Below are 22,143 nucleotides of genomic sequence, written 5' to 3'. Positions count from 1 at the left end.
CAACTCCCTGGAGGTCAGACGCATTTGCGACCAACTTAAAATTATGTGTCAAATTTTGCGAGGAGATGTTAATGCTCCAGAACTTCATGACCAACTGTGTCGCATACGTGTCCCTGAATCCAACAGTAATCTTCGTCCACGAAAAAATAAACTTTTCGTGGTCCCACATCATCGCACTGTTGCTAGATCTATGTCACCTATACCCCGTTCATTAGCTATATTCAACGCGCTTTTGGACAATAATGCTCAATGGGACCCATTTAATGATGGGTCTATAATTAAATAGTGGTTCGGGAGTTACTGAAGTACGCTGAGAGCATTGCATGAATATGTCATTCAATGTTCTCAGCGTACATATTCAAAATTCTTTGATCTTTTATCGTTTTGCATTTTATGTCTTTTTTCTTGTACCTTTATTTGTATTTAAATTTATTATTAATCATCTAGTTAGTGTAAGTGGCACTGCCGTTCTAATTAGATATAAAATAAATAAAACAATAATAATAAATAAATAAAATAATACAGTTTGTAACACCGCGCGCTTTACCTCACCCCGCGCGAGTGGCTCGGAGGGCGGCCGAAGATGAGACGTGTGAACGCAGGACGCGTAAAACAGTTTAAAAAATTGTGTAATTACCCCTAAAATACTAGCTACCTAACAAAATTTTTGTGTCAATAACCCTGTACTGGAGTTTTTTTCACCCCCTTTGGACAGCGTGCTGACGTCTGCCCGTTTTCTCATTTCCGACCAAAACTAGGACACTGCTGGACTCTAAAGGTTAAGAGAGCTGTGATTGTGTTGCGTAACCCGGATGAGTGAACCACTTTTACTATCGTTGATGGAAGGAATATAGTTACAAACCGTACAATTGTGTTTCATTGTAAACTCCATGTATGGATAAATGTAACAAGTTAATTTGAATTACAAAAACACTATTGTTTCATAGTTTTAAGCTTTCATTTCTGTCGGCACTTACTGTAAATTTTTTTTAATACTAGCTTATGCTCGCGACTTCGTCCGCGTGGACTACACAAATTTCAAACCCCTATTTCACCCCCTTAGGGGTTGAATTTTCCAAAATCCTTTCTTAGCGGACGCCTACGTCATAATAGCTATCTGCTTGCCAAATTTCAGCCCGATCCGTCCAGTAGTTTGAGCTGTGCGTTGATAGATCAGTCAGTCAGTCAGTCACCTTTTCCTTTTATATATTTAGAATATGATACTTATCTTATTGTACATAATATCTGTGGCCAGACACATCGTTCATGTACGTGACGTCAGTGCTGTGCATGGTCAAGATCTACCAATCCCGGCACCCCGACATCAACGCGCGCGCGCACGCCACGTTCGGCGTACTTGCGCTCATCATATTCATTGGTAAGCTATCGCCATCGATTCTGAGTTCTGTATTAAGAACTAGCTGATCCCCGCGACTTCGCCCGCGTAGATTTAGGTTTTCAAAGATCCCGTATAGCCTATGTCACTCAGGAATAATGTAGCTTTCTACAGGTGAAAGAATTTTTAAAATCGGTTCAGTAGTTCCAAAGATTACCCCCTACAAACAAACTTAACGACATTACCTCTTTATATAATAGTATATAGATAGATAGTATAGATATAGATTATTCTGCATCTTTTTCTTTTCAACATTAAAAGCTAATGAAAATATTACATTAAATGGGATCGCAAAGGCGAATATATGGAAAAGTCTGGGCAAATTTGTTGCACGCATTTTATAAATATTTATATTTAAAATTCTGTGTGCTCTGTTACCATAAAATAATACCATAATCCTCGTATCGTAGCTCAACGGTTAAATGAGCGGACTGACAACCGAAATGTCGCCGGTTCAAATCCCACCCGTTGCACTACTATCGTACCTACTCCTAGCACAACCTTAACGCTTAATTGGAGGGGAAAGGGGAATATTAGTCAGCAATTAACTTGGCTTATATACTTTTTTTTTAAACGTTCTAACCTAGACCTCATCTTTGCTTATCAAGCAATAAAAAAATGATAAATAGTGTAATTTATGTCTAGGGCTCGTGGGAGTTCTGAACGCCAACTTCTACTTCTGGGTGGGGTTCACTGCGCTGCACCTCGTCACCTGCCTCATCATGACCTTCCAGATCTACTACCTCGGCAGGTTCCGACTCGGTAAGTTCTGTCCAGGGCTCGTGGGAGTTCTGAACGCCAACTTCTACTTCTGGGTGGGGTTCACTGCGCTGCACCTCGTCACCTGCCTCATCATGACCTTCCAGATCTACTACCTCGGCAGGTTCCGACTCGGTAAGTTCTGTCCAGGGCTCGTGGGAGTTCTGAACGCCAACTTCTACTTCTGGGTGGGGTTCACTGCGCTGCACCTCGTCACCTGCCTCATCATGACCTTCCAGATCTACTACCTCGGCAGGTTCCGACTCGGTAAGTTCTGTCCAGGGCTCGTGGGAGTTCTGAACGCCAACTTCTACTTCTGGGTGGGGTTCACTGCGCTGCACCTCGTCACCTGCCTCATCATGACCTTCCAGATCTACTACCTCGGCAGGTTCCGACTCGGTAAGTTCTGTCTAGGGCTCGTGGGAGTTCTGAACGCCAACTTCTACTTCTGGGTGGGGTTCACTGCGCTGCACCTCGTCACCTGCCTCATCATGACCTTCCAGATCTACTACCTCGGCAGGTTCCGACTCGGTAAGTTCTGTCCAGGGCTCGTGGGAGTTCTGAACGCCAACTTCTACTTCTGGGTGGGGTTCACTGCGCTGCACCTCGTCACCTGCCTCATCATGACCTTCCAGATCTACTACCTCGGCAGGTTCCGACTCGGTAAGTTCTGTCCAGGGCTCGTGGGAGTTCTGAACGCCAACTTCTACTTCTGGGTGGGGTTCACTGCGCTGCACCTCGTCACCTGCCTCATCATGACCTTCCAGATCTACTACCTCGGCAGATTCCGACTCGGTAAGTTCTGTCCAGGGCTCGTGGGAGTTCTGAACGCCAACTTCTACTTCTGGGTGGGGTTCACTGCGCTGCACCTCGTCACCTGCCTCATCATGACCTTCCAGATCTACTACCTCGGCAGGTTCCGACTCGGTAAATTCTGTCCAGGGCTCGTGGGAGTTCTGAACGCCAACTTCTACTTCTGGGTGGGGTTCACTGCGCTGCACCTCGTCACCTGCCTCATCATGACCTTCCAGATCTACTACCTCGGCAGGTTCCGACTCGGTAAGTTCTGTCCAGGGCTCGTGGGAGTTCTGAACGCCAACTTCTACTGGGTGGGGTTCACTGCGCTGCACCTCGTCACCTGCCTCATCATGACCTTCTAGATCTACTACCTCGGCAGGTTCCGACTCGGTAAGTTCTGTCCAGGGCTCGTGGGAGTTCTGAACGCCAACTTCTACTTCTGGGTGGGGTTCACTGCGCTGCACCTCGTCACCTGCCTCATCATGACCTTCCAGATCTACTACCTCGGCAGGTTCCGACTCGGTAAGTTCTGTCCAGGGCTCGTGGGAGTTCTGAACGCCAACTTCTACTTCTGGGTGGGGTTCACTGCGCTGCACCTCGTCACCTGCCTCATCATGACCTTCCAGATCTACTACCTCGGCAGGTTCCGACTCGGTAAATTCTGTCCAGGGCTCGTGGGAGTTCTGAACGCCAACTTCTACTTCTGGGTGGGGTTCACTGCGCTGCACCTCGTCACCTGCCTCATCATGACCTTCCAGATCTACTACCTCGGCAGGTTCCGACTCGGTAAGTTCTGTCCAGGGCTCGTGGGAGTTCTGAACGCCAACTTCTACTTCTGGTTGGGGTTCACTGCGCTGCACCTCGTCACCTGCCTCATCATGACCTTCCAGATCTACTACCTCGGCAGGTTCCGACTCGGTAAATTCTGTCCAGGGCTCGTGGGAGTTCTGAACGCCAACTTCTACTTCTGGGTGGGGTTCACTGCGCTGCACCTCGTCACCTGCCTCATCATGACCTTCCAGATCTACTACCTCGGCAGGTTCCGACTCGGTAAGTTCTGTCCAGGGCTCGTGGGAGTTCTGAACGCCAACTTCTACTTCTGGGTGGGGTTCACTGCGCTGCACCTCGTCACCTGCCTCATCATGACCTTCCAGATCTACTACCTCGGCAGGTTCCGACTCGGTAAGTTCTGTCCAGGGCTCGTGGGAGTTCTGAACGCCAACTTCTACTTCTGGGTGGGGTTCACTGCGCTGCACCTCGTCACCTGCCTCATCATGACCTTCCAGATCTACTACCTCGGCAGGTTCCGACTCGGTAAGTTCTGTCCAGGGCTCGTGGGAGTTCTGAACGCCAACTTCTACTTCTGGGTGGGGTTCACTGCGCTGCACCTCGTCACCTGCCTCATCATGACCTTCCAGATCTACTACCTGGGCAGGTTCCGACTCGGTAAGTTCTGTCCAGGGCTCGTGGGAGTTCTGAACGCCAACTTCTACTTCTGGGTGGGGTTCACTGCGCTGCACCTCGTCACCTGCCTCATCATGACCTTCCAGATCTACTACCTCGGCAGGTTCCGACTCGGTAAATTCTGTCCAGGGCTCGTGGGAGTTCTGAACGCCAACTTCTACTTCTGGGTGGGGTTCACTGCGCTGCACCTCGTCACCTGCCTCATCATGACCTTCCAGATCTACTACCTCGGCAGATTCCGACTCGGTAAGTTCTGTCCAGGGCTCGTGGGAGTTCTGAACGCCAACTTCTACTTCTGGGTGGGGTTCACTGCGCTGCACCTCGTCACCTGCCTCATCATGACCTTCCAGATCTACTACCTCGGCAGGTTCCGACTCGGTAAATTCTGTCCAGGGCTCGTGGGAGTTCTGAACGCCAACTTCTACTTCTGGGTGGGGTTCACTGCGCTGCACCTCGTCACCTGCCTCATCATGACCTTCCAGATCTACTACCTCGGCAGGTTCCGACTCGGTAAGTTCTGTCCAGGGCTCGTGGGAGTTCTGAACGCCAACTTCTACTGGGTGGGGTTCACTGCGCTGCACCTCGTCACCTGCCTCATCATGACCTTCTAGATCTACTACCTCGGCAGGTTCCGACTCGGTAAGTTCTGTCCAGGGCTCGTGGGAGTTCTGAACGCCAACTTCTACTTCTGGGTGGGGTTCACTGCGCTGCACCTCGTCACCTGCCTCATCATGACCTTCCAGATCTACTACCTGGGCAGGTTCCGACTCGGTAAGTTCTGTCCAGGGCTCGTGGGAGTTCTGAACGCCAACTTCTACTTCTGGGTGGGGTTCACTGCGCTGCACCTCGTCACCTGCCTCATCATGACCTTCCAGATCTACTACCTCGGCAGGTTCCGACTCGGTAAATTCTGTCCAGGGCTCGTGGGAGTTCTGAACGCCAACTTCTACTTCTGGGTGGGGTTCACTGCGCTGCACCTCGTCACCTGCCTCATCATGACCTTCCAGATCTACTACCTCGGCAGGTTCCGACTCGGTAAGTTCTGTCCAGGGCTCGTGGGAGTTCTGAACGCCAACTTCTACTTCTGGTTGGGGTTCACTGCGCTGCACCTCGTCACCTGCCTCATCATGACCTTCCAGATCTACTACCTTGGCAGGTTCCGACTCGGTAAATTCTGTCCAGGGCTCGTGGGAGTTCTGAACGCCAACTTCTACTTCTGGGTGGGGTTCACTGCGCTGCACCTCGTCACCTGCCTCATCATGACCTTCCAGATCTACTACCTCGGCAGGTTCCGACTCGGTAAGTTCTGTCCAGGGCTCGTGGGAGTTCTGAACGCCAACTTCTACTTCTGGGTGGGGTTCACTGCGCTGCACCTCGTCACCTGCCTCATCATGACCTTCCAGATCTACTACCTCGGCAGGTTCCGACTCGGTAAGTTCTGTCCAGGGCTCGTGGGAGTTCTGAACGCCAACTTCTACTTCTGGGTGGGGTTCACTGCGCTGCACCTCGTCACCTGCCTCATCATGACCTTCCAGATCTACTACCTCGGCAGGTTCCGACTCGGTAAGTTCTGTCCAGGGCTCGTGGGAGTTCTGAACGCCAACTTCTACTTCTGGGTGGGGTTCACTGCGCTGCACCTCGTCACCTGCCTCATCATGACCTTCCAGATCTACTACCTCGGCAGGTTCCGACTCGGTAAGTTCTGTCCAGGGCTCGTGGGAGTTCTGAACGCCAACTTCTACTTCTGGGTGGGGTTCACTGCGCTGCACCTCGTCACCTGCCTCATCATGACCTTCCAGATCTACTACCTCGGCAGGTTCCGACTCGGTAAGTTCTGTCCAGGGCTCGTGGGAGTTCTGAACGCCAACTTCTACTTCTGGTTGGGGTTCACTGCGCTGCACCTCGTCACCTGCCTCATCATGACCTTCCAGATCTACTACCTCGGCAGGTTCCGACTCGGTAAGTTCTGTCCAGGGCTCGTGGGAGTTCTGAACGCCAACTTCTACTTCTGGGTGGGGTTCACTGCGCTGCACCTCGTCACCTGCCTCATCATGACCTTCCAGATCTACTACCTCGGCAGGTTCCGACTCGGTAAGTTCTGTCCAGGGCTCGTGGGAGTTCTGAACGCCAACTTCTACTTCTGGGTGGGGTTCACTGCGCTGCACCTCGTCACCTGCCTCATCATGACCTTCCAGATCTACTACCTCGGCAGGTTCCGACTCGGTAAGTTCTGTCCAGGGCTCGTGGGAGTTCTGAACGCCAACTTCTACTTCTGGGTGGGGTTCACTGCGCTGCACCTCGTCACCTGCCTCATCATGACCTTCCAGATCTACTACCTCGGCAGGTTCCGACTCGGTAAGTTCTGTCCAGGGCTCGTGGGAGTTCTGAACGCCAACTTCTACTTCTGGGTGGGGTTCACTGCGCTGCACCTCGTCACCTGCCTCATCATGACCTTCCAGATCTACTACCTCGGCAGGTTCCGACTCGGTAAGTTCTGTCCAGGGCTCGTGGGAGTTCTGAACGCCAACTTCTACTTCTGGGTGGGGTTCACTGCGCTGCACCTCGTCACCTGCCTCATCATGACCTTCCAGATCTACTACCTCGGCAGGTTCCGACTCGGTAAGTTCTGTCCAGGGCTCGTGGGAGTTCTGAACGCCAACTTCTACTTCTGGGTGGGGTTCACTGCGCTGCACCTCGTCACCTGCCTCATCATGACCTTCCAGATCTACTACCTCGGCAGGTTCCGACTCGGTAAGTTCTGTCCAGGGCTCGTGGGAGTTCTGAACGCCAACTTCTACTTCTGGGTGGGGTTCACTGCGCTGCACCTCGTCACCTGCCTCATCATGACCTTCCAGATCTACTACCTCGGCAGGTTCCGACTCGGTAAATTTTCCTATCATAACTTGAAAAATGTTTTCTTAGTGAACACCTTCATCATAAATGTAATTTAAAGTTTCTATCCTCAGATGAGATTGTGGCCGTCATTCTAAAGGCCGATGTACATTATTTTCTGCCGCGTCCTGTACGTTTTAAGTAAAGTAAGGAAGAAACAAGCTATGATAGCCTAGTGGTTAGGACGTCCGCCTTCTAATCGGAGGTCTAACTTGCTTGCACTTGCTTTAACGGTGAAGGAAAACATTGTGAGGAAACCTGCATGCCTGAGAGTTCTCCATAATAAATACTATCTGTCCCGGCTTTACTCACGTGTGTCGTCGACGTTAGCCCGACTAGTTTCGAACCCATACGGGGTCCTTTTTCAAGGGAGTCCGTCCGCGCACGCGCCGCGGTTTTGACCCACCCCAGCCACCCTCACAACGGGCTCTACGGGCAGCGGCACGTGCGTCCCGCAGTCAAAACCACGGCGCGGACGGACTCCCTTGAAAAAGGACCCCGTATGGGTTCGAAACTAGTCGGGCTAACGTCGACGACACACGTGAGTAAAGCCGGGACAGATAGTATTTATAATGGAAATCACTCACGGTAGTTTAAACGCTAAAATAGCCGACCGTTCTCCATAATGTTCTCAAAGGTGTGTGAAGTCTACCAATCCGCACATGGCCAGCGTGGTAGACTATGGCCAAACCCTTCTCACTCTGAGAGGAGACCCGTGCTCTGTAGTGAGCCAGCGATGGATTGATCATGATGATGAAGGAAAAGTAAAGTATAAGTATGTTGCGTGGCACACAGGCGCCAGCGTGGTGTACCGCGCCGCGCGGGAGTTGCTGCGGCGGCCGCTCGCCGCGGTGACGCCCACGCACTGCGGACGGTGCGTGCTGCTCGTCATAGCCAACTTGGCCAACTGGGCGATAGCTGGCTACGGGTCAGTACACTCACAGTTCAACTATATTAAGTCCAAGTCAAAGCCAAAACTAAAAATTCAAAACTAGATGACGCGACTTCGTCCGCATGGATTCTTGATTTTTTTTTTTGCTTTGATTGATTGGATTTTAAAAAATCCCGTGGAAACTTCTTTTAGACACAATATTATATTCTTATCTGATGTACTGCCTACTTTGTCAAAACATTTGTACGTCAGGGTTTCCTGACTGGATATGTTGGCAACTCTCTATTGTGAACGCCACAAATAAATTATTTCATTTCATTTCATTTAGATATATCTTCTAAATATCTATATATATAAAAGGAAAATGTGACTGACTGACTGACTGACTGACTGACTGACTGATCTATCAACGCACAGCTCAAACTACTGGACGGATCGAGCTGAAATTTGGCATGCAGATAGCTATTATGACGTAGGCATCCGCTAAGAAAGGATTTTTGAAAATTCAACTCCTAAGGGGGTGAAATTGGGTTTTGAAATTTTGTAGTCCACGCGGACGAAGTCGCGAGCATAAGCTAGTATAAAATAAAAGGTGACTGACTGACTGATTGACTGATCTATGATACGCACAGCTCAAACTACTGGACGGATCGAAGTGAAATTTAGCATGCAGATAGCTATTATGACGTAGGCATCCGCTAAGAAAGGATTTTAGATAATTCAACCCCTAAGGGGGTGAAATAGGGGTTTGGAATTTGTGCAGTCCACGCGGACGAAGTCGCGAGCATAAGCTAATTGTAAGCATAAGTTTAACTACATATTTTGCACGCCATACATAAATGACAAAATGTGAAAGAAAAGAGATCATATCATAGAGAATAGAGATCTATGAATGTACCAACATTTATTGTTACTCACATTTGGCGAAATTAAAATCATTTCATTACAAAGCCGAAACCTCTTTCTTTCGACCTTTTTTTTTTTTTTTTTAAAGAATATTAGCCATGTTAAATGACTAATATTCCCCTTTCCTCTCCAACTAAGCGTCAAGCTTGTGCTAGGAGTAGGTACGACAATAGTGCAACGGGCGGGGTTTGAACCGTCGACCTTTCGGTTTTCAGTCCACTCCTATACCGGTTGAGCTATTGAGGCTCTTTAGGTCGATGTATAATATTTCCTGGCGGCTAGTGTATTTGTTGTTGTCGTGGGTGCAGCATGTCGCAGCACAGCCGCGACTTCGCGTCGCACCTGCTGCTGGTGCTGATGTCGAACCTGTTCCTCTACACGCTGTTCTACATCGTCATGAAGCTGCTGCACCGCGAGTCCATACGGTGGTACAGGTTAGTGCTCTCCCTAATTCTCTTTATCTCGATATATAAAAATGGATCACTGAATGTGTTGCTGATCGCAAATCTCGAGAACAGCTGAACCGATTTCGCTAATTCTTTTTTTATAAATCCGCATATTATAGCTCGCACTCACGCATACTCTCTCTCCCACACACAAACACACACCCACACACATACACTCACACATACACACACACATACATATGTTGTGAATCACCTACTAGGTATTTTTACTAGTTAATTGACTTTTATATTTTCATATTATTATCTTATTGTAAAGCTTGTTTAAATTATCAACGTACTGTTATAAATTTATAATTAATATCTATTTAAGTAATCTGTAAAAAATTGTCATCCTATTTGGCTTTTTTTTTTTTTTAGCGGTTTTTTTTATTATTACAATAAAACTTAAAGCTAGCCTTATCTAATTACTATATAAATCATGACCGCGTGGAATGGTGCCAAGAATACTGGCTGCATTTCCGCGCTGGACAGCCAGGCTGATCCGTTGCGCAAAAAATGAGCCAGCCCTTCTGTCACCAGATGAGGCTATTAATCGCGGTGAAATGTCTCGTAATTTGGCCTTATTTTCAGTCTGTTATTATGTAAAATTATATTGTATATATCGCTGTTGATTGCAAAAAACGAATAAAATAAAATAAAAAATAATATTCCTTGAAGTACGAGGATGGTTCTTACGGAGAGAAAAATAGGCTACTTGACTCATATCTAATTTCGTCCAATAAATGATTATTTATTATAGTATTTTGCTTAAGAAAACGAAATATATCAATAACAATTATTAAAAACGCAGGATGGATATATAAATCCAATTAAAAAAAATACAGTTTTTATTTTAATTTGAAACGCAGAAAATGCTGTCAGCCATGATGTGACGTCATTAAATATGTAAACAAAGAAATGTCATCCCTATGTCACGCGGGGACTAACGTAGTATCCATATATATAAAATTTAAAGTCTTGACTAACTTATATATCAACGCACAGCCTAAACATCTAAACAGCTGGTCCTAGATACATGAAATTTAGTGCGTGTGTTCTTTGTAGGTAAAGAGAAGGTATCCACTAGGAAAAGATTTTTTGAAATTCCACCCCTGAGTGGGTTAATGGGGGTTTGAAATTTATGAAGTCCACGCGGGTGAAGTCACGAGCATAAGCTAGTTTTTATATATTTCTAAAAACTCATAGTAAACGTAAAAAAATATCGTTTTCTCTTTATAAATTGAATAAGTTATTAAGTAAGACTTACAACAAAGTGATCTTTGCAAAAATAAATTTGGGTTGAAGTCGTTAGTCATATAGGATCCCTTTAAGCAAGTCTTCGCGTGTTACGTATATTTATTTCACTGGGCACTCTAATCCACAACTTTCCTGTGGTCTTTATCGATGCGTTTTTACATTCTCGGATGATACAATAACGATATTTACTATATTTTTCATGTAAACTAGTATAGAAGTCATGTTTATTAAACTTTGGGAGGTTATGCTGTTGTTTACAAATGCATGACGTCAGAGCACAGATAATCTATCGGTCAAACATGGCCGACAGTGTTTTCAGCTGTCTAAGAAAAATATATTTTTAAATTAAAGTTTTACGGTTTTTAGGGCGCAAAAAATATAGTGTTAATTTTTTTGATCTAACAGGACAAATATTAACCATTTAAGACCAACTTAAAAAAAGTGTCAACTAGCCTATTTAAAGTATTAAAAGAATCGACTGTTAGGCGATACGAAGTTCGCCGGGTCGGCTATTAATATATAAAACTAGCTGATAACTAGCGCCCTAGAAGGAACCTACCTTCAAAGTTTCAAGTTAACAATAACAATAATTATAAATTTTCCCATACGCGAGTATATTGTAGATTTATGTTATATGTGTGTTTGTTATATAATTTTGGCCATAATTTTATTTCGCATCAATTTTGACGCTATTAAATCCCTCGCCTGCGGCTTGGGCTGCGCTTTGACTCAAATTGGGTACCTACATCAAAAATAAATTATTTCTCAGTGATTATTAAATAGAGGGTCTTCCAAAATACGTACAATCCACGTCCTTTGTTAGTTTTAAGTGTAATAACCATTTTAAATTATCGATTAAACTAAAAAAGTACGTCATTATGATGTGACGTCACATTCCAGTATTTCATAGAATATCGCATACTGAGGCCTCGTTTACGGAGACGCGGGGCGTCGCGCGTCGCGTGTGGCGTGGCGTCTCGCGGCGCGTCGTACGTTTTTTTTTTGTTTACGGTGAGGCGGCACTTAGCATCGCACGCGTAATCACAAACATATGGCAATATTCGATGTTGTTCATAGAGATGCGTTATGCGATTTCCAAATAAAGACTGGCAGAAGGTTCCGTGGCGGGCATCGCTTCATCGAGAATTGCCGCCGCGTGCGCCGCCACGATGAACGCCGCGTGGGACGCGTCGATGCCATCCGCGGGCTCGGCCGCAAAAAACGCTCCATCTCAAACAAACGCGTATAAAATTGCTTCTCCGTAAACGCACTCATACAACGCCATGTTTAAAGTCAGTGCGGGCCGCGCCGCCCGTCGCAACGCGCGACGCCCCGCGTCTCCGTAAACGAGGCCTTAGTGCGCGTTTTGATGTTTGATAAAAAGTTACTGATTTGACTAAATGTCAAATACCGTATTGCTATACAAGCAAACTCATGATAATGTACTATTGGCGCTGATTCTGTTGTTTTTCGCGAAACTAAATTTAGAGTATCTGCATCCTCTTCTTTTTAATATTGCTAAAAAAGGACGGCACATGAATTATACATTTATAGGCTCTAAATTTTAGTGCACGCTACAAATTAAAACGATACGCTCGCGACTGTCGCAACGGGACTAAATTAAACTTAAAACTGTCAAACTATGTCTGTCCTTTTAATATTATATTAGTAAGAAGAGGATGCGACTGCTCTAAAATTTAGTTGTGCTCAGGATCAGTACTATTGTTTACAGCTGGATCTTCATAGCGACGACATACACGATCTGGTTCGGCTCCAGCTACTTCTATCTGGACCTCAGCACCAACTGGGCGGTAAGTTATTATGACACTATTTATATTGCTTTCTTAGATACAAACATGTCCGACCATCTTGGTTTTGCAAATGGCCGTCATTTTTCTATCAGTCAGCACCCCGTCATGCTTAGAAGTTTTACCCATATTGATATCTTAAAAAAAATTACCATCCTGGGTTTGAATCACTAAGTTATCAAGCAAGCCGAAAATCCCAGAAATGACACTTTTTCAAAAATTTACATTTGTGTTTTATGCTGGTGTCTAAAAGTGTCAGCATTTGAATTTTTTCTTAAGAAGTAGAATATTAGTCATCTTTATCAAAAGTCATAACTAATATTCCCTTTCCCCTCCAACTAAGCGTAAAGCTTGTGCTAGGAGTAGGTATGACAATATTAGTGCAAAGGGTGGGGTTTGGCTTTGAACCTCCGATTTCTGTTCACTCCTTTTCGCTTCAGTTTGTTGAGTTATTGAGGAATTCGCACTTTTAACTTATTAAGGTAGTGCTTTTAGTCTGGGAATTAGACTTGTGTATGGGGAAAATCTCGCTAGCGCGATGTAGGGTCGCAAGAACGTAACCAGCGCCACCTGTTGTCGGCAGCTGACACCGGCGCAGTCGCGGCAGAACAACCGGCAGTGCTCGCTGCTGCGGCTGTACGACGCGCATGACGTGTGGCACTTCCTATCCGCCACCGCCATGTTCTGCTCCTTCAACATGTACCTCACGCTCGACGACAACCTCAGCGACACGCCGCGCCAGCACATGATGGTGTTCTAGACCTTACAACATTCTATTGTGTCTAGCGAATGATGAAACATAGAAGCATTCCTTTTTTTTAATTCAGATACAAGTTAGCCCTTTACAATTTTACCTGATAATGATGCAGTCTAAGATGGAAGCGGACTGACCTGGAAGGGGAATGCCAGTTTTTATTAAACCCTTTGGTTTCTACGGGGCATCGTAGCGGAACGCTAAATCGCTTGGCGGCACGGCTTTTCCGCTAGAGTGGTAACTAACCACGGCCGAAGTTTTCCACCAGACATAAACTATTTATGCTCCATTATAAGAAAACTTGTAACAAACGTGACGCTTCGACGTCACTGGGAGGCATTAAATGTTCCTACATAAAAAGATGTAATGGTTGAAGTTACGTCTTTTGTGGCCTCTATTTCCGAATGTCAATAATTGTTAAAAACGCGTCTTCTATCATCATTCGCTGACTATGTTGTCCAAAGATCTTTATGTATTAAGTGTATCATTTCACGGAGGTCGCTGTCCCTCTCGCAACCCTCACCCTGCTCGACGAGCCGTCTCAGTCAAGCGGTACACCTATATAATCGTCTCTCTTATATTATTACTAGATGATGCCCGCGACTTCGTCCGCGTGGATTTAGGTTTGTAAAAATCCCGTGGGAGCTCTTTATTTATCGGGATAAAAAGGAGCCTATGTCCTTCCCCGGGATGCAAGCTATATCTGTGCCAAATTTCGTCAAAATCGGTTGAACGGATGGGCCGTGAAAGGCTAGCAGACAGACAGACAGACACACTTTCGCATTTATAATATTAGTATGGATGATATGACAACTAATAAAAACGCTTCTACTCTAGTCTGAGCGAAGTATACTGTGCCATGTTGGCATATTTTAGAAAATAAAACTTCGAAATTAATAATAGTACTAATATGTATGGCAATAAATTGCCTTCAAATTTCTTTAATTTGTTGATTGATTAAATGTTGAACTTATGCCATTTAAATTGGACCAACTGACATTTTGCCCCTAAGTAGAAGCTAGCTTGTGACAAAACCTGGCTTGTAAATTGAAATAAGTATAATATTTTATTAATAAGGTATACAGTGCGTATATTTTGAGAACTCACTCGCCATATTTGCTCTGTGTGTCAACTGTCATGTTCACCTTATTAAGAACTAAATTCCTACTTTTGACAAGATAATTGACACATAGAGCTAGAATGGCGAGTGAGATGTCAAAATGTACGCGTCAGAGCTAGCGCGTACTACGGTAAATTTCTGTACGTTTTTTCCGCAAAACCTCATAATCATAATCATAATCATAATTTATTATTGCAAATACACGTTTTATAGGTGGTATAGTAGTCAGATTACCATTTACCATTATAATGGTGTGCAATAGTTACCTAGCAATTATTATGTTAATTACATGAATGACAATGACAATTACGATAAACGGAAACTGAAGAGTATTATTAACGTAGAAAATATATTATTAAATCTGTGAACTATAGGACTACATAGAAGCAGAGATTATTTATTAATAAGTGCAGATCGCTCACTTTCTATTAAAATTTGTAACTATTTCAAGGCTATTACTAGATGGCGTTACTTGGCTCGTATGAAATAAAAGTTTGATGGATTCGATGAAATATCATATTTTACTCCTCTGGTTTACCAAATTTATTTATATTTAGTAATAAAATACAATATTTTCAGAACATCACCATTGAAAATAGCAATTTCATAATTTTAATTAATGACTTATGGAACTTTATGAAATCTGTATTTAGTTTATAGTTTTATTTTAGGATGCTTTGGATAGCTTAAGGAGTTTTGCGAAATTCCAATAGATGGCGTGACCAAAATTGACACTTTAAAATAAAATTACTCTTTTGTTATCCTCTTGTGTTACACTTTTTTGTACGGTAAAAATGTAATTAGCTTGATTCGAACCCGGGTATTGAGATTTACAAACCAAATACCTTGGGGTTACCTTACGCTGAGGGAAGGTGTCATACTTGAAATTTAAGTTTTATCAGCTGTTTGATAGATGGCACTAAATAGATTCGATAAATCACATTCCAGCTTGCACAGTAACGCCATCCCATTATAAGGAGTCGAAATACGAGGTACCGGCGACTTTAAGGAGTTTTACGCGAGCTTCGAATGAATGTATGACGTTAGCAATCTGTACTTGTTAATATATTATCTCTGATAGAAGCGTGCGCACTGCGGAATTAATTTCTCACCGGATTTTCATACATTTAAATTCAAATTTACAGACTTTAAAACGCACCGCAACTTGCCGCACCGTAGTGCGCGCTAGCTCGTATACATAGGTTACTAGTGATAATTAATCAATCGCATCTGCAATCTGTCGATAGGTTACTTAGCAACGTTGTTATTTGTCAAAAATTGTATCGTCTTTTTGACAATTAACATCATGCTCATCGAAAAATTTCGGATAGATTGATTATTATTATTAATTACTACTGTAAGACAATCCAGATGCAAAAAATATGACAATATTACGGTGAAGCGTTATGAAATTGTATGATTTTTAAAGATGCTATTAATATAAGAAATACGTAGTAAAGACGAATTAAGGTATTTATTTTGTGTTCTTATGTTCTATGTGATTTTATATTTCCTATTTTTTTTTTTTGTAATTTCTATTTAGTTGTACAGGGTATGTCTGATAGTCACTAAACTAGGCTTATAATTTATAAACGTAGGTACTAGCTGTCAACTGATGCCCGCGACTGCGTCCGCCTGGAATTAGGTTTTTTAAAAATCCCGTGGGAACTCTTTGATTTACCGAGATTAAAAGTAGCCTATGTCACTCTCCAGGTCTTTATCTGTCCCCATGCAATCCGTTGCGACGTGATTGAAGGACAAACCAAATTAAAAAAAAACAAACACACTTTCGCATTTATAATTAGGGTACTGATTATTCTATAGACCTGAGTTTTTACTTTTAAGGATCAATGGTCAATGAGAATGCTTTTGCCTTCATAGCTAATCTAATCATTGAAATGGTGTAGATGATAATAAATGAATTTTTACACCTACGTATTTATATTTAGTACTAAAATGCTTCTTATGGTCACAAAATGAATTCGTTATGAATTTCTCAAAAGTTATATTTAATTAACTACGTAATTCAGACTTCAAAAATTGAATCATTAAAATTTTAAATAAGCCGTCCTTTTCGAGTTTCGACAGAATTAAAACTACACTGCTTTTAAAGTACGTAATTTCAATTTTCCTTTGCACTAATATTTCTAGTTAGGTGCTAAAGTTATTGTTTAAAATATAATTGTAATACAGAATATAATATTATAACATTCAATGATCTCCACAGAAATTATGGGGTTTTTTCAAAAAGTAAACCGCTATGACATGGCTGTGTAATTGTATGTAATATTGTTGTTGTACAGAAATGAGTTTATTGTAACTAGGACTGTGAATAAATAGCTTTTTATATGAATCTTTGTTTTATTCATTATTATTTTCCTTAATACAGCTTCTAGAGATTGCGTTACTTACATATTACTTACTATTTTAGACTTTGCATTACTTTGATATCGAAACGTCAAAAACGCAATCACTTCGCGATTGCGGTGGCCCTACCGCGGTTGTTTGACAGCTACAATGTCACGATCGCAATCATCTCTGATTGGTTAATGCTCGCTCACTATTGGCTACAATGCATTGTTGCAACAAGAATCGCACAAATTCAGCCAATCACAACAATTGAGATTGTAATAATGATTGATGCAGGTTTTAGACAATCGCCCTATCAAGACTTTTGTTCCCTAGTGTGCGTTACCCCCCGTTCCCACTTGTCGTTTGTCGGATGTTCCAGTAGCGGAACATTTTATATGTATTCATTAGTCGGAAACCGATTTTGTGTCAAAATGTACTGCCTCTGGAACATCAAGCGATAAGCGACAAATGGGAACGGGGGGTTATTGGATACAGTGGAAGCGATTTATTTTGACGGACAAAGAAGTACCCCGACGACTGTATTTCGTCTGTGAAGACCTTTAGATTTTTCACAACCCTCCATATTTCTGGCCTTGGGTGGGGTAAAAAAAGAAAACGATAGCAATTCAGTAATACCTTTTTATTGTGTATAATCAATTTCCATGGTCGTCTACTCAAAGTTACAAGCCGGTAGAATTTGTTACTCGTTAAACATCGTACAATAAATTACACTTTATTTTGTAATTAATATTAATACAGCAAGCTCCCGGGGAGACGCTTAAAGCTCAGTTTTTTTTTAACATTACTACCCTCGACTGCATTTAGACAAAAATAAAAAAAGTGATTTTTACTCTAAGGCGCAACTAAACCTTATTATTAATAGTTAGTAGTGACTTAGGGTGAGATCTATAGAGCGCACTCTGACGTTGCTTAGACTTAAGACAGAGTTAAAACGAGACAGAGCTATATCTCTCACATAAATCTGTCTCGTTTTAAGTCTTAAGTCTGAGCAAAGTCAAATCTCAGCCTAAAAGTCAATCTAATGGCCATAAAACACCATTTTACTGACAATTTCTTTATGACAGACATGAACATGATTAAAAAATTTAAAAAAAACGCACCGAATTGAAAACCTCCTTCTTTTTGGAAGTTGGCTAAAATCAAAATAAATAATTTCGTGGTTTTTTTAAAGAGTAGGTACTTATTTTAATTAAAGCAGAAACGTAACAAATCTTAACCTAAAATTTTATATCAATCATTTCTTTTAGCAATACAATTAATTTCAAATAGAGAGCGTCTAAAACTGCAATAACTAGATTAAACTGCAATAACTAGATTCCAAATGCAGTCTCGTAGCGATGCCAAAGTTATATTTTTCACATAATTTACATACAAATAGCCTTACATGTTAACAATAATTCTTGAAAATGGATACAATGTATAGAACCTTAGATTACTAGTCTAGTACATCGGAATATAATAGACTTGACTGTTATGGTAAGTAATTATGCTAGGCATTTGACGGTTTAAAAAAAATGTAATAATAACTTATTTATTTGACTGCGATTTCGCATACTAGGTAATTGGCGACCCAGTTAAACTCTTAAAGTCAAGCGTTCAATAGGTCGTCGGACCAAAGTGAACTATTCGCCTCAAGAAACTGTACCTAGGTACCATTAAATGCATCGCATGACTGAGATGGCTCGTGGACTAAGGGTGAGATCTATAGAGCGCACTCTGATTTAGCTTAGACTTAAGACCGAGACAAAATGAGATAGAGCTACATCTCCCACATTAATCTGTCTCGTTTTAACTCAATCTTAAGTCTGAGCAAAGTCAAAGTGCGCTCTATAGATCTCAGCCTTAGTCAACTGTCATAATGTCTTCCCGCCCGAATTTCGGTCATGGGCAGCGGGCCATTCTGCATATCGATTAGCCAACAGCGCGGGGGATGTTATCATCATCATGATCAACCCATTACCGGCTCACTACAGAGCACGGGTCTCCTCTCAAAGTGAGAAGGGTTTTGGCCATAGTCTACCACGCTGGCCATGTGCGGATTGGTAGACTTCACACACCTTTGAGAACATTATGGAGAACTCTCAGGCATGCAGGTTTCCTCACGATGGTTTCCTTCACCGATAAAGCAAGTGATATTTTAATTAATTAAAACGCACATAACTCCGAAAAGTCAGAGGTGCGTGCCCGGGATCGAACCCCCGACCTCCGATTAGAAGGCGGACGTCCTAACCACTCGACTCACAGCTTTTTTGCTAGGGGATATTATAGTGCATAATTATTACAATTATCCAAGTCTTTCATATTCCGATGCGTAAATGAGTATTTTTACAAAATGGAGGAAGTATACAGTAGGTACTTATTTGGCAGATTTACAGTCCGTTACAATCAATGAAAGGTCTAGTGAAATGGTTTTTCATCACAAGCATTAGGGAGTAATCGCACAAAGCAGTCACAATCAAGATGACCCGTCTTTGACAGTGTCAATGAGATAATCGCAATCCTGCAGTTGTCTGACACTTTAGCCTAAAATACACAGTTACAACTGTGAATTTCTTTAGGCAATAGTGCAAGAATAAATTCAGACAATTATAGGTAAAAAAAAGATAATTGCAATATTTCTGGATTAAGGATACTTAATGGCGCCGATTCTGTTGTCTTTCTCTAAACTAACTTAACTTAGTATCAGCATCTTTTTCTTTTTAATATTGCTAAAAAAGGATGGAACATGAATTTTTCATTTAAAGACTAAATTTTAGTGCACGCTACAAAAAACAATAGACTCGCGACTGGCAGCTAAAGTCACGAGGTTTGACAGCTCTAAATTAAATTTAAAACTGTCAAACTGTGTCTGTCCTTTTCATACTACATTAGTAAGAAGATGATGCGAATACTCTAAAATTAAGTTATGCTCAGAATCAGTACCATTGTGGCTAATTATTTTCAACACATCTCAAAAGTCAAAACTAAATTGACTGGTTTAAATCATGTGCTATCCTTTTCCGCACGGAGGTATAAGAAAGAGATACAAATACTTACTTGGATAGAAAAACTCGTCATTTTATTTTATAAATATTATTGTTTTCAACAGAATTAAAAGAAAATAATGTAGGTACATCGACCTTTAGAATGAGATTTCGGCTTTGTAGAACGTATTCTCTTTCTAGAGGTCGATGTACATTATTTTGTTTTGTTATTGTTCAAAACCACTTCACTAAACTGTAGGTATATTATTAAGAAAAATGTTAAGTCAAAGTATTTACTTTAGTTCTAATATACCTAACTAGTTAATTATACAAGAATATCGAAATATTTTCCATTTATATTTCCATAGTCTATGAGAGTCGAAGAAATGAGATTTATTTTTAAAAAGGGATTTTTTTAATCAATTCATAATTTTATTGTCAGCTTAATTTTAGAAAAAGTATCGAAATTATCATATTTATTAGCGTGGCGCTTAAGTTTATAATTAGGTATTTGTATTTCAAGGTTTGAAAGTATTTTTTTGTAGGGCACAGTGAAGTGGCGACGTGGCGGGGAACAGTTAATCGTAGACAAAGTAAAAAATCTAGACAAAGGAACGTTTGCTTTCTCATTCACACTAAAAAGAGAGCACAGATAAAGTTACTAATGTGATAAACAGAGACGCAGCTAACCTTTTTTTTGTCCCTTATCGTGTAACCCATTTATTTCAAGGACTACAACTTTAGTTGCAAAACAAAACTTTGAGAATTCGTGGCATCATTGCATTTCTCATTAGTTATTTACTTGTTTTCACATAAAAAACGTTTAATACAAATATTGTTGATCGGTTAATACAAATACCGACTACCGTGTTATTCATCGTTACGTCGTGCTATCGCTATCTCAGTCGCGGTTACACAGTACTTTAGTCTAGCTATTTTACTCAGTCTACGCAGTTAATACTATTTAGGAAGTGTCAAAGGGCATCTGCTCACGACTCTTAAACACTTTCACAGTTTTCACCTTTAGAAGGCCTAAAACTGTGTAAGCACAGTTTTAGGCCCCCTGAGATTCGGTTGAAATAACGAACTTTGATACATAATGTGGCTAATCCCGTTGTACACAATCTCTAAACTAAACTAAAATGGCACGTCTAAATCTATTGCTATCCCTTTCATTATGTTGCTTGCGGCAAAGGATAGCACTAGATTTGGACCTGTTAATTTAGTTTAGCTTAGAGATTGTGTACAAGAGAATTGGGTATTTTCCTACTTTTGAATTTGATAAATATTATTACTTTATTATAAACTAGGAAAAAAATAATGACGTACGCTGAAAAAAATATTAAAATCCAACAAAGATTTACAAAGTTACAGGCATTTTAATTTTGGAGTGGGAGAGTCTTCTATCCCTTTCTCGCAAAACGAAAATTTGTATGAAACCGCACGAAGCTACTATGGCATTAGAGAGGTGTGACGTCAAAATTCTATATCGCTATCTCTGTCTAATCAGAAATATTTAAATGCTTATAACTTTTTTGTTATTTGATCGATTTAATTAGTTTTTTCAATTTACGTCATTATTTTTATCCTAGTTTATAATAAAGTAATAAAAAAATTGGAGTCAAATACCCAATTGGCCACATTATTGAGTTTTTTTACTCCTGTTAAATTTCATTTCGTGCAATCACACAGTTTTCTTCGCCTCAACTATTTTCGCATACTTTATACTGGCCTAATAATAAGCTTTACGAGTCAACAACGAGATTCATTCAAACTGCACATGTATTCACAATTCACAACTCGGTACAAATATAAAAAAAACTTAAAAAAAAGCACAATCTTCATAATACTTTAGTGTGATGTTTTAGTTTTGTTGGTGATCAGACAAAATACTGCACAATTATAGCAAAAAATATATATATTTTAAGCTCAATATCCTGACTACGCGCATTAAGACTATACTTTTATTATGTTTTTAAGGTTCCGTACCTCAAAAGGAAAAACGGAACCCTTATAGGATCACTTTGTTGTCTGTCTGTTTGTGAAGAAACCTACTTTCCGTTGATCTAGAATCATGAACTTTGGCAGGTAGGTAGGTACTATAGCAGACATTAGGGGAAAAATCTGAAAAACGTGAATTTGTGGTTACATCACAAAAAAAATTAAAAAGTTTTTTGAACAAATAATTAGTATTTTCAACTTATAAAGTAAGATTACTATACCAAGTGGGGTATCATATGAAAGGGCTTCCTGTACATTCTAAAACAAATTTTTATTTATTTTTATGCATGATAGTTTTTGATTTATCGTGCAAA

The 22,143-nt window shown here is 41.7% G+C and overlaps 1 protein-coding gene and 1 long non-coding RNA gene across 2 annotated transcripts in view; one reads left to right on the top strand and one right to left on the bottom strand.

Annotated features, from left to right (window-relative positions):
• Positions 1–16,845, top strand: part of LOC117985172 (SID1 transmembrane family member 1-like) — a 41,675-nt gene extending 24,830 nt beyond the window's left edge. Inside the window, exons 15-20 of the mRNA XM_069500840.1 lie at positions 1,256–1,378; positions 2,042–2,158; positions 8,105–8,237; positions 9,416–9,541; positions 12,543–12,621; positions 13,202–16,845. Coding sequence (XP_069356941.1) covers positions 1,256–1,378; positions 2,042–2,158; positions 8,105–8,237; positions 9,416–9,541; positions 12,543–12,621; positions 13,202–13,378 — 755 coding nt within the window. The 3' untranslated portion in view covers positions 13,379–16,845. The remainder of the gene's footprint in view (positions 1–1,255; positions 1,379–2,041; positions 2,159–8,104; positions 8,238–9,415; positions 9,542–12,542; positions 12,622–13,201) is intronic.
• Positions 16,846–17,469: 624 nt separating this feature from the next.
• On the bottom strand, positions 17,470–22,141 carry LOC138402788 (uncharacterized). Its single transcript, XR_011237123.1, has 2 exons — positions 17,932–22,141; positions 17,470–17,883 (listed from the first exon to the last, which is right to left on the bottom strand). It is a non-coding gene; the product is annotated as an uncharacterized lncRNA (long non-coding RNA).
• Positions 22,142–22,143: the final 2 nt, after the last annotated feature.

The sequence above is a fragment of the Maniola hyperantus genome, chromosome 9, assembly GCF_902806685.2.
Source record: "Maniola hyperantus chromosome 9, iAphHyp1.2, whole genome shotgun sequence".
NCBI classification, from domain to species: Eukaryota; Metazoa; Arthropoda; class Insecta; order Lepidoptera; family Nymphalidae; genus Maniola; species Maniola hyperantus.
This window is presented reverse-complemented; position numbering and strand designations above follow the sequence as displayed.